The 18,751-nt window shown below is 40.9% G+C and overlaps 1 protein-coding gene across 1 annotated transcript in view; it reads left to right on the top strand.

Moving 5' to 3' along the window:
- CCDC141 (coiled-coil domain containing 141) overlaps window positions 1–15,577 on the top strand; it is a 145,871-nt gene extending 130,294 nt beyond the window's left edge. Inside the window, exons 24-27 of the mRNA XM_038751341.1 lie at window positions 1,730–1,902; window positions 14,304–14,458; window positions 14,545–14,674; window positions 15,273–15,577. Coding sequence (XP_038607269.1) covers window positions 1,730–1,902; window positions 14,304–14,458; window positions 14,545–14,674; window positions 15,273–15,322 — 508 coding nt within the window. The 3' untranslated portion in view covers window positions 15,323–15,577. The remainder of the gene's footprint in view (window positions 1–1,729; window positions 1,903–14,303; window positions 14,459–14,544; window positions 14,675–15,272) is intronic.
- The last annotated feature ends 3,174 nt before the right edge of the window (window positions 15,578–18,751 follow it).

Here is an 18,751-nt window from a genome sequence, read left to right as displayed (position 1 = left end):
TAAACTCATATTTGGATTTTTTTTTCTCGTTATTTTGAGAGGGTGATTCTCACAGATAAAAAAGGTAGAATTAAAAAAATATTAATTGTCTGTAACTTTATAAAAGAGTCTGACAACTGACTGGTGACAATATTATTTCTATGCTGGTCCTTCGGTAGTCTCGATTTTTTAAAATAAACAGTAAAACTTCGGTTAACAATCCATTTGATTTTCCCGTTATATCACCTTTAATGTCCTTAAGATAACAGGTGATTCAGATTTTTTTTGTCAATTTATAATTTCTACCAGGTTGAGAATAAATAGATAATGATAAACTAGTGGATATTTGCATAGAAAATGTTAAAAATAATGAACCTCCCATAAACACATTTTTTTTGGTATGAATTTTAGTTAACAGTTTTTATTTACCAGATGTTTTCCCACAAAGGTGCTTTAAGCTGTGAACTGTCAGCAATTATTCAAAGTATTTATGAGATGTTTCTCTCTCTGGTATATAAAAATGAATTACATAATTGTAATAAGGTAGTCAGTTTTTAATCAGTATTTTTTTGCACTAGATAAACATGATTCTCATCTTGACAAACGGAAAGGTTATTTTAAATCTAAACTTGACTTATTAGATATTAGTTTAACCCAAAGAAACATGTTTGTTTTCTACTTTGATTTTTCTAAGCTTCCCTGTATTGTTCAAAGTGACATAAAATCACTAAGAAAGATGAAAACCAACTAAAATAGAAGGAATTGTCAAGTTTGAGACTGAATGGGAGAACTCTCTGATCAACACTTTGGGATTTTGAATACGAAAGCCTCTACAAACACTGTAATTAGGCCATTGATTTCTAGCTCTATTTGAACTATCACTAGACATTGAATAATGAAATCTAACTTTGGGAGAATGTAACCTAATTTGGCATTTGCATTTTGAATCGAAGACATGCTAATTGGGCATTTTGGCTTTATCCTAATAATCTCTGAAAATCCAACCAAATGATAGAGGCCTCTTGAGGTATAGCTGCCCTATCGCAGTTAAAACTAGCTGCTTCTCTCTGGTCTCGCTTTTTCCTCTTCTTCATACCTCCAATCAATCAATCACTCAATGCTATTTATCAGCGAAGCACCGTGGCCTAGTGGAAAGAAAATGGCCTTGGGAGTCAGAGGACCTGGGTTCTAATCCTGGCTCCTCCACTTGTCTGCTATGTGACCTCGGGCAAGTCACTTAACTTCTCTGTACCTCAGTTTCCTCCTCGTAAAATGGAGATTAAGCCCATGAACCTCATGTGGGACAGGGACTGTCCAACACTATTATCTTCTGTATTACCCCAGTGCTTATAGTACAGTGCCAGGCATGTAGTAAGTACTTAACAAATTCCTCAGTGAGAGAGTATTTACTGTGTGCAGAGCACTGTACGAAGCACTTGGGAGAGTACATCATGATAGAGTCGGTAGACACGGTTATTTGGCCTGTTTTCTCCCCAGCCCTTCTGCAATTGTACGTTCAGAAACTCCTCTGCACATATGGGAGTCCCCAGTAACGCGCCAACGTTCTTGCTAATATTGTACTTGTTCAGTAGAGGTGAGAACTGCATTGAAAATATGGGGTGGAGGGAAAATGGGAGTTAAATGGACATGGCAGTTGCATCTAGATGGGTAGCGATTGTTTTGAATTCAGAAAATTCTGACTCACCAAATACTGATGGAATCCTGATGTGCTGCTGACTCTCTACTTCAGGTACAAGAAGGGCCAGAAACTGTCTTCAGACGGGCACTTAAAGGTTTTGCGAAAGGAGACAAAGCACACTGTGTTCATTCAGGAGGTGTGTGAGACAGATGCAGGCCTCTATGTTGCTCGAGCCCAAAACTCTAGCGGCACTCTCTCATCCAGTGCCATCCTCCGCGTGACAGGTAACGACAGGCCACCCATCACAAGGATAGACTGGATAACTCTGCTTGTCGTCTACGTTAGCGTATCACTAATCTACCGGCTCCTCACATAGTAACTAGAGCAAAGGCACAGATCGTGTTCACTCTCACAAGCTGAGAGGGTAGTAAAGCTATTTTCCTAACCTGCACCTCCCACCAAGTGCTCCCTCCTGTTTTTATTCCCCCTCTCTGGACTTCGGGAAACGTTGCTTGTCCTGTTAACTCCTGCACCGTTTGAAAGTTTCAATGGTATTTAAGCAGTCCCAAAGGGCTCTGCTTCGCACGCTAAAGAGGGATGTCTTTAAATATTTCTAAATCCAAATTGTGCTGGGAACTTTACACACTCAAAAAGGGATTTTGAGTGTGTGTAGAGGGAAAACGCAAAGCAATATACTGTCCCTTCTGGAATTTTTACATTATTTGATTTTGAATCCAATCGCTGTCACATGCTCATTTAAAAACATCTCTCTGTAGGGTGCAGAAATAGATGTGATTGTTCTTGTGGTTAGTTACTTGCTCAGTTTTGATTCTTGTTTGTTGGTGTTTCATACTTACAGTAGTCTTAAACTTCTACCATTACCGATCTTTTTGAATGTCAAAATGTCACTCAGATGGCAATCTGAATCCATTCCTTTTGTCTGAGTTCACCCAGTCATCTCCTGATAGCACTGATGAAATGATGGGTGAGCTAGGGATTTGTTTGTACCGTTGAATCAATCAATCAATCATTGGTATTTATTGAGAACTTACTGTGTGCAGAGCACTGTACTAAGCATTTGGGAGAGTACGATACAGTACAGTTGGTAGACATGATCCCTGCTCACAAAGAACTTACTAGACTACTGTGTCCACTTTCATCCCCTATGTCATAGGGCTAGATGAGAAAAATCCAGTGTCCCCTGGAAACAGGTATTTTCAAGCTATCAGTGTTCATCTTGGGGCCAGAATGTCCCATGTGTTAGTTTCAGCCTTAGGGCATTGGCTAAGTCACCTATTTTCTCTAGGCCTCGATATTACCATCTGCAAAATGGGGTTCATTTTCTACCTCTTGGGAAAATTTAGGTCCTTTAGGACTTAGGGAGGACTTGTACAATGGAAAGCACAATGTAACTGCAAAGTGTGATTACGATAGTTCTGATACTTCCATGGCAGTGAAATTTTCATCATCTGTAGCTGTCCCGCATAATTGTTTCACTGGATTAGAATTCCCTATTTTTAAAGTCGAGGAAATTGAGAAGGAGAATTTTCTTTCACCTAGCAGCCCCCAGTGTTCATAGGAGGAAGAATAAGGGATTTTTTATTAATTGGGAAATTTTTCACTGCCTAATTTAGGATCCTCTACCTGGAGATTAAGAGACCTAAAGGGAAATTCAGCAGGAAATGCTTAAAAGGTGTTGAAGAATAGATAATATAGCTCAGGAGATAAGACGTTGTCTAACCCTTTACTTGTAAAATCATTGCATCAATCAATCAACTGCATTTATTGAGGACTTACTGTGTGCAGGGCGCTGTTCTAAGTGCTCGGGAGAGTATAACACAACAATATAACAGACACATTTCCTGCCCACAGTGGGTTTATAATCTAGAGGGGGAGAAAATGAAGAAAGAGGTGCACCTTTTCAGTATTCCATTGTGAAAACAGGAGGTTACTCTAGAAATATTGTGACCATGAGGGCATTCTTTGATTACAAGAAAAGTCTTGCCCTACCAGTACAATATCTTCAGTGGAAAGACTAATCATTACAGGCTCTTGACAATGGCACGGAAATGAATTATGCCCCTCAAAGACTTCGTCTATAAGTAATCAAAATATCCAAATTGTAATATATTCAACTCATCATAGAAAGTCATTGTGCTTTGTCTGGCACTTTGGCATATGAAGCACAGGGGAAAAAGTTTAACAAATGAACATTTATTCCCAACATCCTAAATTGGCCTCATTCAACCAATAATGAATTTCTCTTCTATGGAAATGTTAAAAGCCTTAATTTTCTCTAGACATTTGAGAAATAGAATAAAAGCCCCGAGAACAAAGTCCCCTTTAGAATACATATTTCTTTCACAACTTTTCTTCTCCAGCTCTCTGACCCAAGATGGGGTGTGTGTGTGTGTGTGTGTGTGTGTGTGTGTGTGTGTGTGTGTGTGTGTGTGTGTGTGTGTGTGTGTGTGTGTGTGTGTGTGTGTGTGTGTGTGTGTGTGTGTGTGTGTTGTCCACACCTCACATACAGAAAATTGAGTGGAAAAGCAGTTGGCATCAAAAAGTGATTGGCATTTTCAACCAATCACTATTGCTCCTCCACTGCTATTCCTTCCCTGCTGTTAATGGGACTGTCTCTATATGTTGCCAAGCGCTTAGTACAGTGCTCTGCACACAGTAAGCGCTCAATAAATATGATTGATTGATTAATCAGTTGAATCACAATCTAGTTGGACTGCTCTTTCTACCCCAAGGGGCAAGTCTTCATGACTAACGTCAAAATCTAAGTCTTCCCTTTGCATGGGACAAATTTTCCGAACACTAATGCCATCCAACATCCAACTCCAGGCTAAGGTTTTTCTCTTTAGCGTTAATGTTTTTATCTCCTGACATCCTGCAAAGGAGAGACAGGTATTGTATGCCCCATTTTACACATGAGGGAACTGAGGCATAGAGAGGTAAGTTGGTTTGTGTAAGAACCCACAGCAACCCAGTGGCAGGGTCCCTAAACTTCCATACACGTGCTCTTCCCATAAGAGCGTGTTAACTTCCAAAGCACTCCTGTTGACCGGGAATATCCTGAACCTTCTGTGAGACCCTGAATTTCTGGGAGACCCAGTCTATGAACTGGGATCCCAAGTGGAATAAGGAAGTCTGAACCATCCAAAAGCAAGGAGTTATGTACATGCAATGCTCTTCAAAACAAGAAGCCTCTCTATCCGTAGTCACAACACCTACAGCACAGTCTCATACAGGAGAGAAATATAAATTATAATAATGAAAACTATAGAATATAATAGACCATTTCAAAATAGTTTACACAATGCAAAATCCAAGTGTTCAGAATTATTGGGAAGGGTAATGTTCAATTTTCTCTCACCATCTAATTATTTTAGTACAGTGCCTGGCACATAGTAAGCACTTAACTAATACCATAATTATTATTAATCAGTAGTATTTATTGAGCATATAAATATGCACAGAACACTGTAATAAGTGCTTGGGAGAGTACAACAGAATTAGCAGGCAAGTTCCCCGCCCATAAAAAGCTTACACATTTTGACTAACAGCGCATTTTCATCTCTGTGATGAAGTGGGTCGAAATAAAGCAAACTACCTCCTAACACGAGTTAACATTTTCCCTCACCAAAGCCCATTTTCCAGTTAGAATCAACACAGGACAGAACAGCACCAGACAACCACCAAGTTTACATTTCACTAAGTGAATCGTTGTCCTGCCTAATTTAATAACAATTCATTTCCTCTGCTTTCATCACACCAGATGAGATTAGCACTGGGTGAATTCAACCTTAAAAGCGAAAAACACAGAGCCGCTAATTAGGTTGACACATGTTGCCTTGGGTTTATACAGCATCTGTGGAGTGAAGAAGCCTGGTGACAAAGGCATTTTGTGAGGACTCATTCAGGATGAACTTTATCTGTGATTAAGTCTCTGAATCCTGGGTTTGTACCTTTCACTATTTCTCCTGAGTCAACAATGCTTTTTATTTTATAACAGGCGGGAATTGACCATCCCCATACATTGGCTCTTCCAGTCATCATCATCGATGTTATTCACTGAGCACTTACTGAATGCAGAGCACTGTAGTAAGCACTTGGGAGAGTACAGCACGACAGAGTTGGTTGACACGTTCCCTGACGACCATGAGCTTACAGTGTAGAGGGGAAGAGGGAACTGAAAGAATTGCATAGATAAGAAGTTATTGGGAATTCGTTGCCATAGAATTTAGCATATACCACACCTCTCCCAGAGTTAATGAAGAAAGATATTGGCTTTAAAGAATTTTTAAGAAGGCAAAATAGTGAAAACACTTGAATTTCTGATTCTGAATTCCATCAGATTCCGGATTAACTTTCTTCCTGGACCACTCACTTAATGGCAATAGTATGCCTCCCTCTTTTTTTAATGGTATTTAATAAGCGCTAACTATGTGCCAGGCACTGTCCTAAGCACTGGGGTAGATACAAGCTAATCAGTTTGGACACAGTCCGTGTCCCATCAGGGTCTCACAGTCTTAGTCCCCATTTTACAGGTTACCGGGGCACAGAGAAGTTAAACAATTTGCCCTAGGTCACACAGCAGACAAGTGGCAGAGCCAGGATTAGAACTCAGGTCCTCTGACTCCTAGGCTACTCTTTCCTAGGCTAAGCCGTCAAAGCGGTGAAATAAAATCATCATTTGTTGTCATTTAATAGCTGGTTATTAAGCATCTTCTGACAACATGCATGTACCTGTGTAACATGCCATGCAATTTTGGAGACGTTGGTGCCTTGGTGTATGGAATGTTTCCCCCACATTAGCAGAGAACTGACTGTATTAACCCTGAATCAGTCTTGTTCTGTGCATAGATTTTTTTAAGTGTGAAGAATGACTTGTCTGTTCGCCTACTAGACTCAGTTGACGTTCAGTTCTAGTACAAAAAGGGTTTTTTAGCTTCTTCATAAATTTTGCTGGCATGAAAAAGTTCTAATTCTGGTCCTGGGCCACATTCCAGAAAGGCAGTGATGCAAGTATTTCCTGAGGATTTACAATATTTCAAAACTATTTCAAAATCTAGAGGAGCAAAGTCATCATAGGCAAAACACTCATTGAGGGCAGGAATGTGTCCGTTGTTCATTCATTCGTTCAATCGTATTTATTGAGCGCTTACTGTGTGAAGAGAACACTGTACTAAGCGCTTGGGAAGTACAATTCAGCAACAGATAGAGACAATCCCTGCCCACAGCGGGCTCACAGTCTTATATTGTATTCTCCCAAGCACTTAGTACCGTGCCTTGCTCACAGTAAGCACTTAGTAAATATGATTGAATGAATGAATGAAAACCCCATGGTTTTGCAGAATCACTTTACCCCAGACATTTGCTACTCTTGCAATATCAAGGGTAAAGTCTCCATGCATATGTGCTACTCAGTTCAATTCTTCGAATTTATAGATTTTCAAGGGCTTAGCTGGTTTTGAGCAATAAGCAAGACAAACTGCTGCCTCAGGGTGCAACGAGGCCTCTCCCAAAGATGGCCACAGTCTGGGACCTTCTAAAAGTGGTGGTCCCCCAGCCTTTCTCCAAGGGAACAGTTCTATGGCTCCCTTCACACTTGAGAGGCCACCGTCTTGTACAAATACGGCAACAGGGTGAAGTGATCCATCAGTGGGGCATAAATCAGTGTTTTGGAAGCAAGTTTTCTGGATCCCCTCAGTCTAGGGGCTGTGAAGAGAGTAGAGATGGAATGAAATACTGTTCCATGAAATATTGCATATGATTTCATTATACTGTGCAAGGGAACTGGTGGCATCAACATATGGATTGGGGGAATAGTCAATCTTGATGATGATGATGGCATTTGTTAAGCTCTTACTATGTGCAAAGCACTGTTCTAAGTGCTGGGGGGATACAGGGTGATTAAGTTGTCCCATGTGGGGCTCACAGTCTTCATCCCCATTATACAGATGATATAACTGAGGCTCACAGAAGTTAAATGACTTGCCCAAGGTCACATAGTAGACATGTGGCAGAGCTGGGATTAGAACCCATGACCTCTGACTCCTAAGCCTGTGCTCTTTCCACTGAGCCACACTGCTTCTCTTCTCCGGCCCCAGGATGGCGGAGTGTGTGAAGCCAACCGTGGAGGTTGGTCCAGTGAAGTCCCCATCATAAACTATTTTCTCCATTCTCTGTTGTGGCCATAGTAGCAAATAAAAAAATATCATGAAGAAATTGCAAATATATGATTAAGTGGAAATTCTTCTAATGACACAGTACTGCTATAAGTCCTTTATGCTTATGACCTAAAATCTGTTATGTATTATTTACCAAAGAGTATTCCTCTGACCCAAAGAGTTCATTCATCCAATACAGGTGACCACTTTCTTTTACAGCTAATAGTTTGTTAATGCTGCTAAGATTACTTCTTGTGATTGCTCAGGAAAAGTCTAAGGTGGCAAAATATCTCTGGGCCATTGAAAAAATTATGATTTTTACAAAGTGAAATGTCTTAATTTTGTTTTTATTAAAATTCAATATGAATAATCAATTTTGAAGCCAGATTTCCTTTGTCCAAGGCTAGTATTTCAATTAAATTAACTGTGTTGTTGCTTTAATTTCACATGGTTGTTTTCTTCGATATCATTATATTTGACCGTGTTGCTTTTAGAAGTCTACACTTTTCCCTCATGAGAATGACATTTCCTTTCAAAACAGAATTAGCATTTATAAGAACACCGTATGTAATGCTCAAGGGCATTTTCATGTTGAATGTAATTTCATAAAAGGTCTTTAATAAATGTATCCTACAAACTGATGTTCTTGTAAAGACTCCATCCTGTGATTTAATGCAATGTGCGTTCAACCCTCTCAGGAAATCTATGGGTACTTATTACCGCACAAGTTGATGATAGCATTACTAAGTACATTTTAACAAATATTTGGTTCAGTAGTCTTCAAAAAATCCTTGTGGAAATTATGATGCTGACTACAGAATGTTTGTGTGATTTGGGGCCAGATAAGACTGACTTTTTACGATACAAAAGGTCATCACTTTCCCCAACCGAGTTCTGTAATCTTTGCTAAGGAGAAATCTCCTACAAGATGTAATTCAGTTCAAGAACTACAGTAATAATTACTCTGTTGGATTGGTAAATTTGAATTTTTGGTTCAATAATTATATAGAGTTTAAATATGCATCCCAGCAGGTCGATGAAAACACTAAACTTAAAGATTTTTGATGTAACATTGTAAGAGTATCAGTTTCTCAAAGTTTTATGCCTATTGTGATCAGCTCTTCAAATGGTTGTCCAAAAGTTTAGGATGTTTGTGATGTAGCCTTATTTCCCAGATAGAACGGACAGAGCAGTTATGCAGAGAGAAAAACGAGCGTAAGTATTTGGAAAGGCAAGAAGGGTTGGGTTCAGAGGAGCAGATAGAAGCATTTGATTTTGAAGAAAGATGACTTGAGAGATGGCTGATAGGACAAGAGAGTGGGCTTTGGGGTGGGAGGAATGAATTTGGGATGGCCAGGGGGAGAATTTAGGAAGCTCATGCCTGATGATTTGGGTTTGTCATCAAAGTAACTGTCAAAGTCATCAGAGGTGAGAGAACTGGGAGGTGGAAACATTGGATGTTTGAAGAGGGGATTAAAAGTGGTTGGCATTTTAAAATCCAATGAAATAACCAACAGGTTGAACATTTAATGGAATAATCCATAATGGCAGTAAACTTCCCATCTGATTTCTCAATAGCCCTGAAGCTTGTATTACTTTTTTCAAAACAATAAAGCTATTTTACTTTCCAACAGTTTATATGTTAACAGTATGTCCACATTTTTACACTGTTTATACATTTCCTGGAACTAACCATAATCAACTTGGCTGTTTACTATTTCCCATTAGGTATCTTTTGGAAGCTTGCCTTTCCATTTTTATTTCTAGTAAAGGTAATGAGAATTTGTCTGGATCAATCAAGCCAGGATTACACAGGTAGCTTGGGGATGCTTATTCTTATCTGAATATCGCCTTGTAACTGCTCTCCATGATTGCAAAGGTCCAAATTCAAAGAAAAAAATGGGAAAGATCATTAAGAATGTTAAGCTTTGATAGTAACAATCTTCCCCAAGGCAGAAATACTTGCCAAGTCCACAGTATGCTCTAATCATTAATAAACTAGAATAACTCTTTAAATTTTTCATCAGGATATCAACATCCTCCTTATTCTCTCTTATCCCTTTCTAACTCTTCACCAGTTTTCCCTTTCCCTTCATTTCACTGGGGAATCCTGAACATATCTTCTATGCTATAAGGCTTTGTACTTGACCATTTATTTTTCCCAAATCTTTCCTCTTGCTCTACAGCTCTTACATTCCCATATCTCTCCCCAAATCACGAAATGGTGAGATGGATGCAGTTCACCAGCCTACTCCAGAACAGTTAAGGATAAGAACTCTCCCATATTGATAGCTCTGGGTCTTCTTTTTTCCCCCATATCAAAACTCAATGAGCCCATAGGACTCTAATAGTCATGGAAAGGAAGGCTACATATTTTTTCCGTGGGGATTTCATAGAATATACAGGGTGCAGAAGTATTCTAATTGAAATACTCTGCCTTTCCCTAGTTGACTGGATTCTCCCCCTCTAGACCGTTAGCTCATTGTGGGCAGGGAATGTGTCTGCTTATTCTTATATTGCACTCTCCCAAGTTCTTAGTACAGTGCTTTGCACACAGTAAGTGCTCAATAAATATGATTGAATGAGTGAATGAATGGATGGATTAGCAAACCTTGACTCTAGACATTGGACTAAAAAGCCTAAACAGTACTCTGGGCTCAGTTGGTGACTACATCTACTTAGGTAAAGTGGAAACTGAACAGCAACTGAGGGAGTTAAATCAACAGAGAATATCGATATGGAGGATAATTTGTTTCCCAAGACCATCTTCGTTTAGAGAAGCAGCAAGGCCTAGTGGATAGAGCACAAGCCCTGGAGTCAGAAGGACCTGGGTTCTAATTCCAGCTCTGCCACTTGTCTGTTGTGTGATCTTGGGCAAGTCACTTAATTTCTCTGTGCCTCAGTTACCTCATTTGTCAAATGGGGATTAAAACTGTGAGCCCCACGTGGGACAACCTGAATACCTTATATCTATCCCAGGGCTAAGAACAGTGCTTGGCACATAGTAAGTGCTTAACAAATACTGTAATTATTATAATTATTATTCAACAGCAGCATTCTGTGGTTGGTTCTGTTGCCTGAATTATCCTCCTTTCTCCTTGAATTGCCTTGGAAATGGGTTCTCTGGGAATCCATTTTCTCTTTGAAAAAAGGAGGAGATAACACTTGCCCCATTTGTTTTTCAGAGGGCCATGAATAAAGGCAGCAACATCCTCTGGGATAATTGGAAGGAAATGGTATATAAATAAAAACAGAATTTGCATCGCTCACATGAACATAAGTTGAAAAACATCTTGTACCATTCCATATTGTCTAGGCATTTATAGTCCTAAAGGTCTAGCAACAACAGTATACCAAATGAACAGGTTACACCTGAACCCATTTCAGTTAGACGTATTTTCTAGAGAAAGGGATTTCACTGATCTCTGCAGCCTGCTGTGAATGTCAATTGGTGTCGCTATCATCATCAATCGTATTTATTGAGTGCTTACTATGTGCAGAGCACTGTACTAAGCGCTTGGGAAGTACAAATTGGCAACATATAGAGACAGTCCCTACCCAACAGTGGGCTCACAGTCTAAAAGCTCTATGCTGGAAAGCTCCCAGTCAATCCAAAGACTCCAACTGATCAGTTCTGGACTCAGACGGGGTGCCCCACTGCAATCTACATCTACCTTCAGAGGCCCACCCAAGGAAGGATTAACTGCGATGGACAGGTTAGTTTGGGAGTGCTCTACCAGTCTGCAGATCTTGGAGAAGAGCGCCAGATAGATACCGATTCTCAGGACCCTGTTCCCAAATGGATCAGACTCTAAAGTGATCTCAAGAAACCATTGGAAATAATAATAATGGTATTTGTTAAGTGTTTACTATGTGATAAGCACTGTTCTAAGCACTGGGGGAGATACACGGTCATCAGGTTGTCCCCTGTGGGGCTCACAGTCTTAATCCCCAATTTACAGATGAGGTAACTGAGGCCCAGAGAAGTTAAGTGACTTGCCCAAAGTCACACAGCTGACAAGTGGTGGAGCTGGGATTAGAACCCATGACCTCTGACTCCCGAGCCCGTGATCTTTACACCAAGTCTTTTAGACTGTGAGCCCACTGTTGGGTAGGGTCTGTCTCTATATGTTGCCAACTTGTACTTCCCAAGCACTTAGTACAGTGCTCTGCACACAGTAAATACGCTCAATAAATACGATTGATTGATTGATTGATTGCTTCTCTGAAAATGCTTCAGACCTATGGCCTGGCTGGCATGTCTTCGAATCTTGGGTTTATTCATTCAATTGTATTTATTGAGCACTTACTGTGCGTAGAGCACTGTACTAGGCACTTAAGGGTTTATGCAATGTTTTTTCTATAGGAAGATGATTAAACGTGTTTTGATCCTGATTATTGAATTCATCCTAAACACTGAATCCTGTGCAATATGGTGGTTACACCCACACTCCTTTTCTCAAAAAATTCACTATTCAACTGCAGTAGTCTTGAAACTGTCAGGCATATTTCCTCAGTGACACTGTGGAAATTGTGCCAAAGGTGGAATGTTCAGGCCTGATAAAATTCCATAGAATCCTTCTGAACCCAAGCATTTATAGTGAACTGAGCCCAGTGGGTGCTCAAGGAATACCTTTACGGCTACTACAATTACTATTACTACTACTACTACTACTAATAATAATAATAATGGCATTTATTAAGCACTTACTATGTGCAAAGCACTGTTCTAAGCACTGGGGAGGTTACAAGGTGATCAGGTTGTCTCACAGGGGGCTCACAGTCTTAATCCCCATTTTACAGATGAGGTAACTGAGGCCCAGAGAAGTCAAGTGACTTGTCCAAAGTCACACAACTGACAATTGGTGGAGCCAGGATTTGAACCCATGACCTCTGACTCCAAAGCTCTTTCCACTGAGCCACGCTGCTTCACGCTGCTGCTACTACTACTACTGTTGCTGCTTCACGCTGCTGCTACTACTACTACTGTTACTGCTTAGCAGGATAATTTGGAGCACCCCAGTTTTAAGCAACCAGTTGTGTGGTATCACCCACAGAATTTGACAAATCACAAGTGATTGGACCAGTGCCTAGACTGGGGAAAATTCTAAAAGTGTTGTGGAAGAAGAACGGACAGGATTGGATGGCACACTGAATATGGTGGTTGAAAGAGTGGGAGGAGTGAAGGGTAATGCCAAGGTTGAGAGATGAGGAAGGGGGTGTGGGTGTCAACTTTGTCAGGAAAAGTAGGTTGTGGAGAGGATTTAGGAGGGAGGACAAGTTCAGTTTTGAACACATTGAGCTGGAGTGGGTAGCGGGATGACTACGTAGAGATGACCCGGAGACCGGAGAAATTGTGAAATTGTAGACCCTGACTGGGTAACCTAATTTCTTGAGTGAGAAGAGTCCCGGCCACTTAAAGAAATTTATGCAATTTATAGAAGTTTCAGAAAAACGAAACGGCCAGCTATAATGTCCAAAGAGAAACAAAATAGCACAGGGGCTTAACCTTCTTGTTTTCTAGCAAAAATTGACCTCTTAGCACCTGGGGCAGTGGTGAAGTGCCCAGATGACTGTGATTTCCCATGTTCCTCAAAGGAAAGAAGGAGGAAACAAGTTAAAGCCCAGGAAGAGGCAGATGAGAGGCATCACTTACCACAGTTTTATTATAAATAATGATAATAACTATGGTATTTATGAACTCCCAAACACTGTTCTAAGTGCTGGGATCGGTACAAGTTCATTAGGACAGACACAATCCCTGTTCCACATGGGGCTCACAGTTCAAGTGAAGGAGAGCCAGGATTTAATTCCTATTTTACAGATGAGGAAACTGAGGCACAGAGAAGTTAAAGGACTTGCCCAAGGTCACACAACAGGCAACCGGCAGAGTCAGGATTAGAACCCTGGTCCCCTAACTCCCAGACTTGTTCTACTGAGCTAAGGCATGTAAAAACAGCTGTTTGTGAAGAAAATGGTATTTCCCACCCATTTTGTGAACCAAAAATAGGCTTGCCCCTTACTTGACTGTCCAATGGTCATCTAGTTTACAAGTGATCTGTAGATATGATTTCAAGCCCAGAGGCATGTAAGAATGCTCTTGGCACATTTTTACCATGGGTCCCCTTATGAGTGCAAATTCTAGTCCAAGTTTCAGTCTAAGAAGATGGCTAAATGACTGGGAGTTTTTCAGTGTTCAAGCTGTCTTTGTCAAACTGATGACTCTTTCCTCTACCCTGCCCCTAAATACATAATAAATGTGACTCACTATCTTGGTTAATACGTTCTCCATGGAATACATGGAGGCCAAGGAGGAATACATTCCTCCTTTCTCATCAAATAGTAGAGCAAAAGTTAGCAAAATCATTATGCCCAGAATCCCCTTGCGATTGAACTATCAAAATCAATTTCTACTACCACTAACTAAAAAATGAAAAGTCAAACCTAGCTCATGGTGCAAAATGCATATTTAGTTTGAATCTTATTTCAAAAACGCACTTTTTTTTCAGTACAAAGGAAACTCCCAGGTTTTCTAGAAAGATTTGGACCTGCAAATCTACAAGAAGGGGACGATTTACTCCTCCACTGTACCGTGTCTGGAAGACCCCGGCCGAAGGTTATCTGGAGCAAAGACGGAGTCAGAGTGATAGCTGGAGACTTCAATGTAGGTTTCAAATTGTTGAACCAAAATATGTCATGATTCCTACATGTGGCAGCATTTGATTTTGTTCACTTTCTCTTTTTTTGCAGATTCAGAAATTAGGTGATGCGTATTATCTTTTCAAAAAGAACGTAGTCCTTGCTGATACCGGAGAGTATGTCTGTTCAGCCAGCAATGAAGTGGGAGAGGCATTCTGTTCAGCAAATATAGTGGTTACAGGTGATATTCTCTTTTTCAGTCACACGTATTTCCAGATACAGGGTTGTAATAAATGAAAGTCTGGTCCCCATGGTGACATGCTTATTGTATTTCAGGAAGAGCTAAAAGCAAAATTATACACCATACCTGAAGGAGATATTAAGGAGAACAAGAGATGGATTGAGCTAGGGCCCGGGAGTCCGACTCTACCACTTCTCTGCTGTGTGACCTTGGCCAAGTCACTTAATTTCTCTGTGCCTCAGTTACCTCATCTGTAAAATGGGGATTAAGACTGTGAGCCCCATGTGGGACATAATAGGTTGGACAAAGTCCATGTCCCACGTGAGGCTCACAGCTTAAGTCAGAGGGAGAAGGATTTAATTCTCCGAAGCACGGAGAAGTGAAGTGACTTGCTTAAAATCATGTGGCAAACAAGTGAGTGGAGCTGGGATTAGAACCCAGGTCTTTGGACTTGGAGGCCACGATGCTGCCTGTATTAGCAGTTGCCATATTTAGCTGATTTTAGATCAGCAACTCAGGGTCCCTAACTCCCAAAGCCTCCACTTAAGGAGATCCAGCTCTCTTCCGATTTTCTGACGTTGTGTGTTTGATTACTCAGGTGAAAAGAGGACCACGTACAGAGAACTGATGATCAGCTTTACAACCTGAAGGATTTTATCAGTGTGAGGCAGGCTTCTGCTCTCCGGAAGACATAGCGGTAGACTCATTCACAAGACAAGTTGTAATAGAAGATATTCAGCTTCACTGGTTCTCCTGCACTTGACTGATTGCTTGCTGTGGTTTTTCTCCATGAAGTCCCCGGAAGGACATCAGTCTCAGTCCAGATAAATATCTCTTTAAAATGCTGTCCATTGTGGTTTTGGGGTTGATTCTTTATAATAAAGTGCACTGCATCTTTGGGGAGTGGAAGTGTTTCCGTTGCTTACCTCTGACTTATTTTTTAATGTAGTTTGTGGCTTATAAGACCGTTCGAAGCAAACAAAATTCTGCTCAATTTTTTTTTTAATGCCATTGATAAGCCATCGCTTACATCCTGAATAGCCTTCCTTCTGCTCCCTCAAGGATGAAGACTCAAGGTTGTCATTCTTTTCTCCTCTTCTACGCTCCTTGAGTTGTCATTGTCTCTGCATTCCCGTTCTTGTCACTCGTTCTACAACCCTGTTGTGTCAGCGATGAAAACGGATGGCGTGTGAGGAGTACAAGCTAAAGGATGGAAATCAGACTGGCTGCCCCCATTTGTTATCTTTAACCAGGTTGAAAGACATGATATGAGATGCTTTTTAACTGTGCCATTTATCCTTTAGCTCTCAAATTGAACAGCTAACTGAAGGATCAGCCTTCAGAGCTGTTAAACGGGAGAGGATGGGAGGAAGGGAGGGAAGGAGGGAGCGAGGAAGAAAGGAAGAAGGAAGGGAGGGTGGGAGGGAGAGTAAAGAGGGGAAAGAGGAAGGAGTTTAAACTCACCCCTATTCCAATCACATCCGTAGAGTTCCAACAGCTACATTCCAGGACCTCACTGGACATAATGATGGAATCTCCCATCAAGCCTCATTTGCAAGACTTCAGGACTGTAAACCTGGACAAGAGATTGATTAATTGTGGTATTTGTTAAGCGCTTACCAGGTGCCAAGCACTGGTTTAGATACGAGATAATCAGGTTGGATAAAGTCCCTGTCCACATGGGGCTCACGGTCTAAATTAGATTTAATTCCCATTTTACAGATGAGGAAATCGAGACCCCGAGGAGTTAAATGACTTGCTCAAGGTCACACAGCCGACGGGTGGCAGGAGGGGATTCGAACCCAGATCCTCTGTTTCCCAGACCCATGCTCTTTCCACTAGGACATGCTGTTAGGGATCGGCCCGATTCAACTCAGAGGCTTTTGTTTCTGCCAGTCATGGCCTGCTGGAGCAAGAAGTGCAGTGAACAGATTGGCAGGCAGGGCTGCAACACATGCGTCAGGCATGTAAGGATTGCTTTATGTGCACGACCCATTTAACACAGTTTCAGTGCTATGCTGGAACAACAAAAAGTTGGTAAATGTTGCAGTTTGCTCACTTGTGTTGACCTCTTCTGGGCCTATCCCCTGCAGAATTTTCAGAATGGTTCTTGGGTTAGAAATCTTCACTAATGATGGCGTAGCTCCCGAAAGTGGACCAGAATCCAGTTTTCCTGATTTCCAGAGTTGTGTCCTTTCCACCAGATCAACAGCATTGTTACCAGAGGCCTGGCTTCCTGAGAAAACTTAACTCACTGGGCATAATCCTTTCCTGACTTTTGACAGGAAGCATGGCTTCCAGGAGGCACTGATAAAACCGTTCAAGAATCCACTACAGTATGATGCCTGTGTTAGAATCAGCATTCACGGTCAATGTTCTGTTGGCATTAATTTCTTTCATTTTGAAAAATATCCATTTGCATTCAAGGTTTTCAAACTGAGAGCTGTTCTATAAAACAAATACAAAAACCTTCTCCTTGATCTTCAATTTTGTATTTCCTTATTCCAGCACTGTCAAATCGTCATATTGGTATGTTTCTTCACAAGCTAGGAGCTTTATTAAGAGGGAGCGGTTTAAATCCTGCATGACGGGAAGAAAAAAGGAACACGTTATTTGGAGGCATTCATTAAGTGCCATTACTACTCCTAAGAGCAGTATTCTAAAAATGATTATAGCACCAAAATGGATCCTCTGGGTTTGGTAGACAAAGACATGTTCAAACCAAATCAACTGAGTCTTCTGCTATTTGTAGCTGCCCAAAGCATGTGGTGAAGTGCAACACATTCCAAATCGGGCAAACTGTTTTAATTCACAATCAAAAAAGGTACTCAAAAAGAGGAATTGTATTGTGCACGGCTATATTCTTCAGCCACAGTCAAATTTTTAATTGAGACAAAAGAGCATGTCACTCATACTTGAAAAAGTAAGATTTATACAAAAGAAACACTCTTCCCATTGAGAGAGAGAAAGTAGTCGCCAATTTGCAGGGTATTGTGAAGCTTATCAGTTGATCATGTGGTACAGTTTGGAAATGCCTGGAAGGGAAATTAATTCAGCTCTAGATTTTCTCATTTTTCCTCTGAGCTGCAGCGTATTTTAGCGATTACTAAAACAGCATTCATGGGGCTGAAAAGAATTGGTGAATAATTTAAAAACTGTACTTAGGTGTTTGCTAAAGAATGGATTTGAATATTATTCCAGACTAAATCAACTCAAAGTTCTTGTCCTCTCATTCAGCATTGATTTTGGCCAAATCCTATAAAAAGCTAATAGACCGTCAGTCAAATTTCGGCTCTCTCCAAAAGCCCGAGCCTACACAAATGACCAGTGCCCCTTCTTTTTACAGGAATACAATAGATTCCACTAAAACGATAGTGCCATATTGCAGGTAGTCAGTCCCCTTATTTGCTGTTATGATTGACAGATGCATTTGGTGTGTTTTATGGGGGAAGGGAAGGGCAAATAGTCTTTGACTGACAGTGACAGAGCTGTTGGCTATTTGGTCATCACGAGGGTTATCAAACAAATTCCTTTCTTATCATTTCTTTTGCCCAAAGCTGAGTTTTAAGACATTAGCGGTAGCAAATCGGTACCCTAAACCCAAAGAGCTATTCTGACAATAGAGGATATTTCTTGGGTTCGATCCCTTTCGGGGTGCCAAATTTAGCCTTGCCAATCAGAAGAACAGGTGGTCTGCCCCTGCATGAAGCAGCTCCCCCATTCCCATGGTGCTTTCTTTTGTGAACCAATCAGAAGAGGCCCTGCCACCGTGATGTGGGTCTGCCTTTGGAGCTGGGGTATATAAAGTAAAACAACCATGTGAGCGCTTCTGAGCAGTTGTGCATTCCCAGCCTCGCCTCGGGTGTAGGGATTGCATAGAAAAACAAAACTACACTGTTTCCAACAGTGTAGTTTTGTTTTTTTAGGTTTAGAGGCTCACCGATTCATGTCTGGGATTGTCTAAACATCAACCTGTGGATAAGGACGTCGTTTCCGAAGGAACGCTGGGCTTAGCCCAACTCTTTTAGGCACTCCTGAGCAATCAGGTTAGTACACATGTTTCGATTTTCACCGTGT

Source organism: Tachyglossus aculeatus, chromosome 9 (assembly GCF_015852505.1).
Source record: "Tachyglossus aculeatus isolate mTacAcu1 chromosome 9, mTacAcu1.pri, whole genome shotgun sequence".
NCBI classification, from domain to species: Eukaryota; Metazoa; Chordata; class Mammalia; order Monotremata; family Tachyglossidae; genus Tachyglossus; species Tachyglossus aculeatus.
Note: the sequence above shows the minus strand (reverse complement) of the source record. Positions and strands in the feature narration are given on the sequence as shown.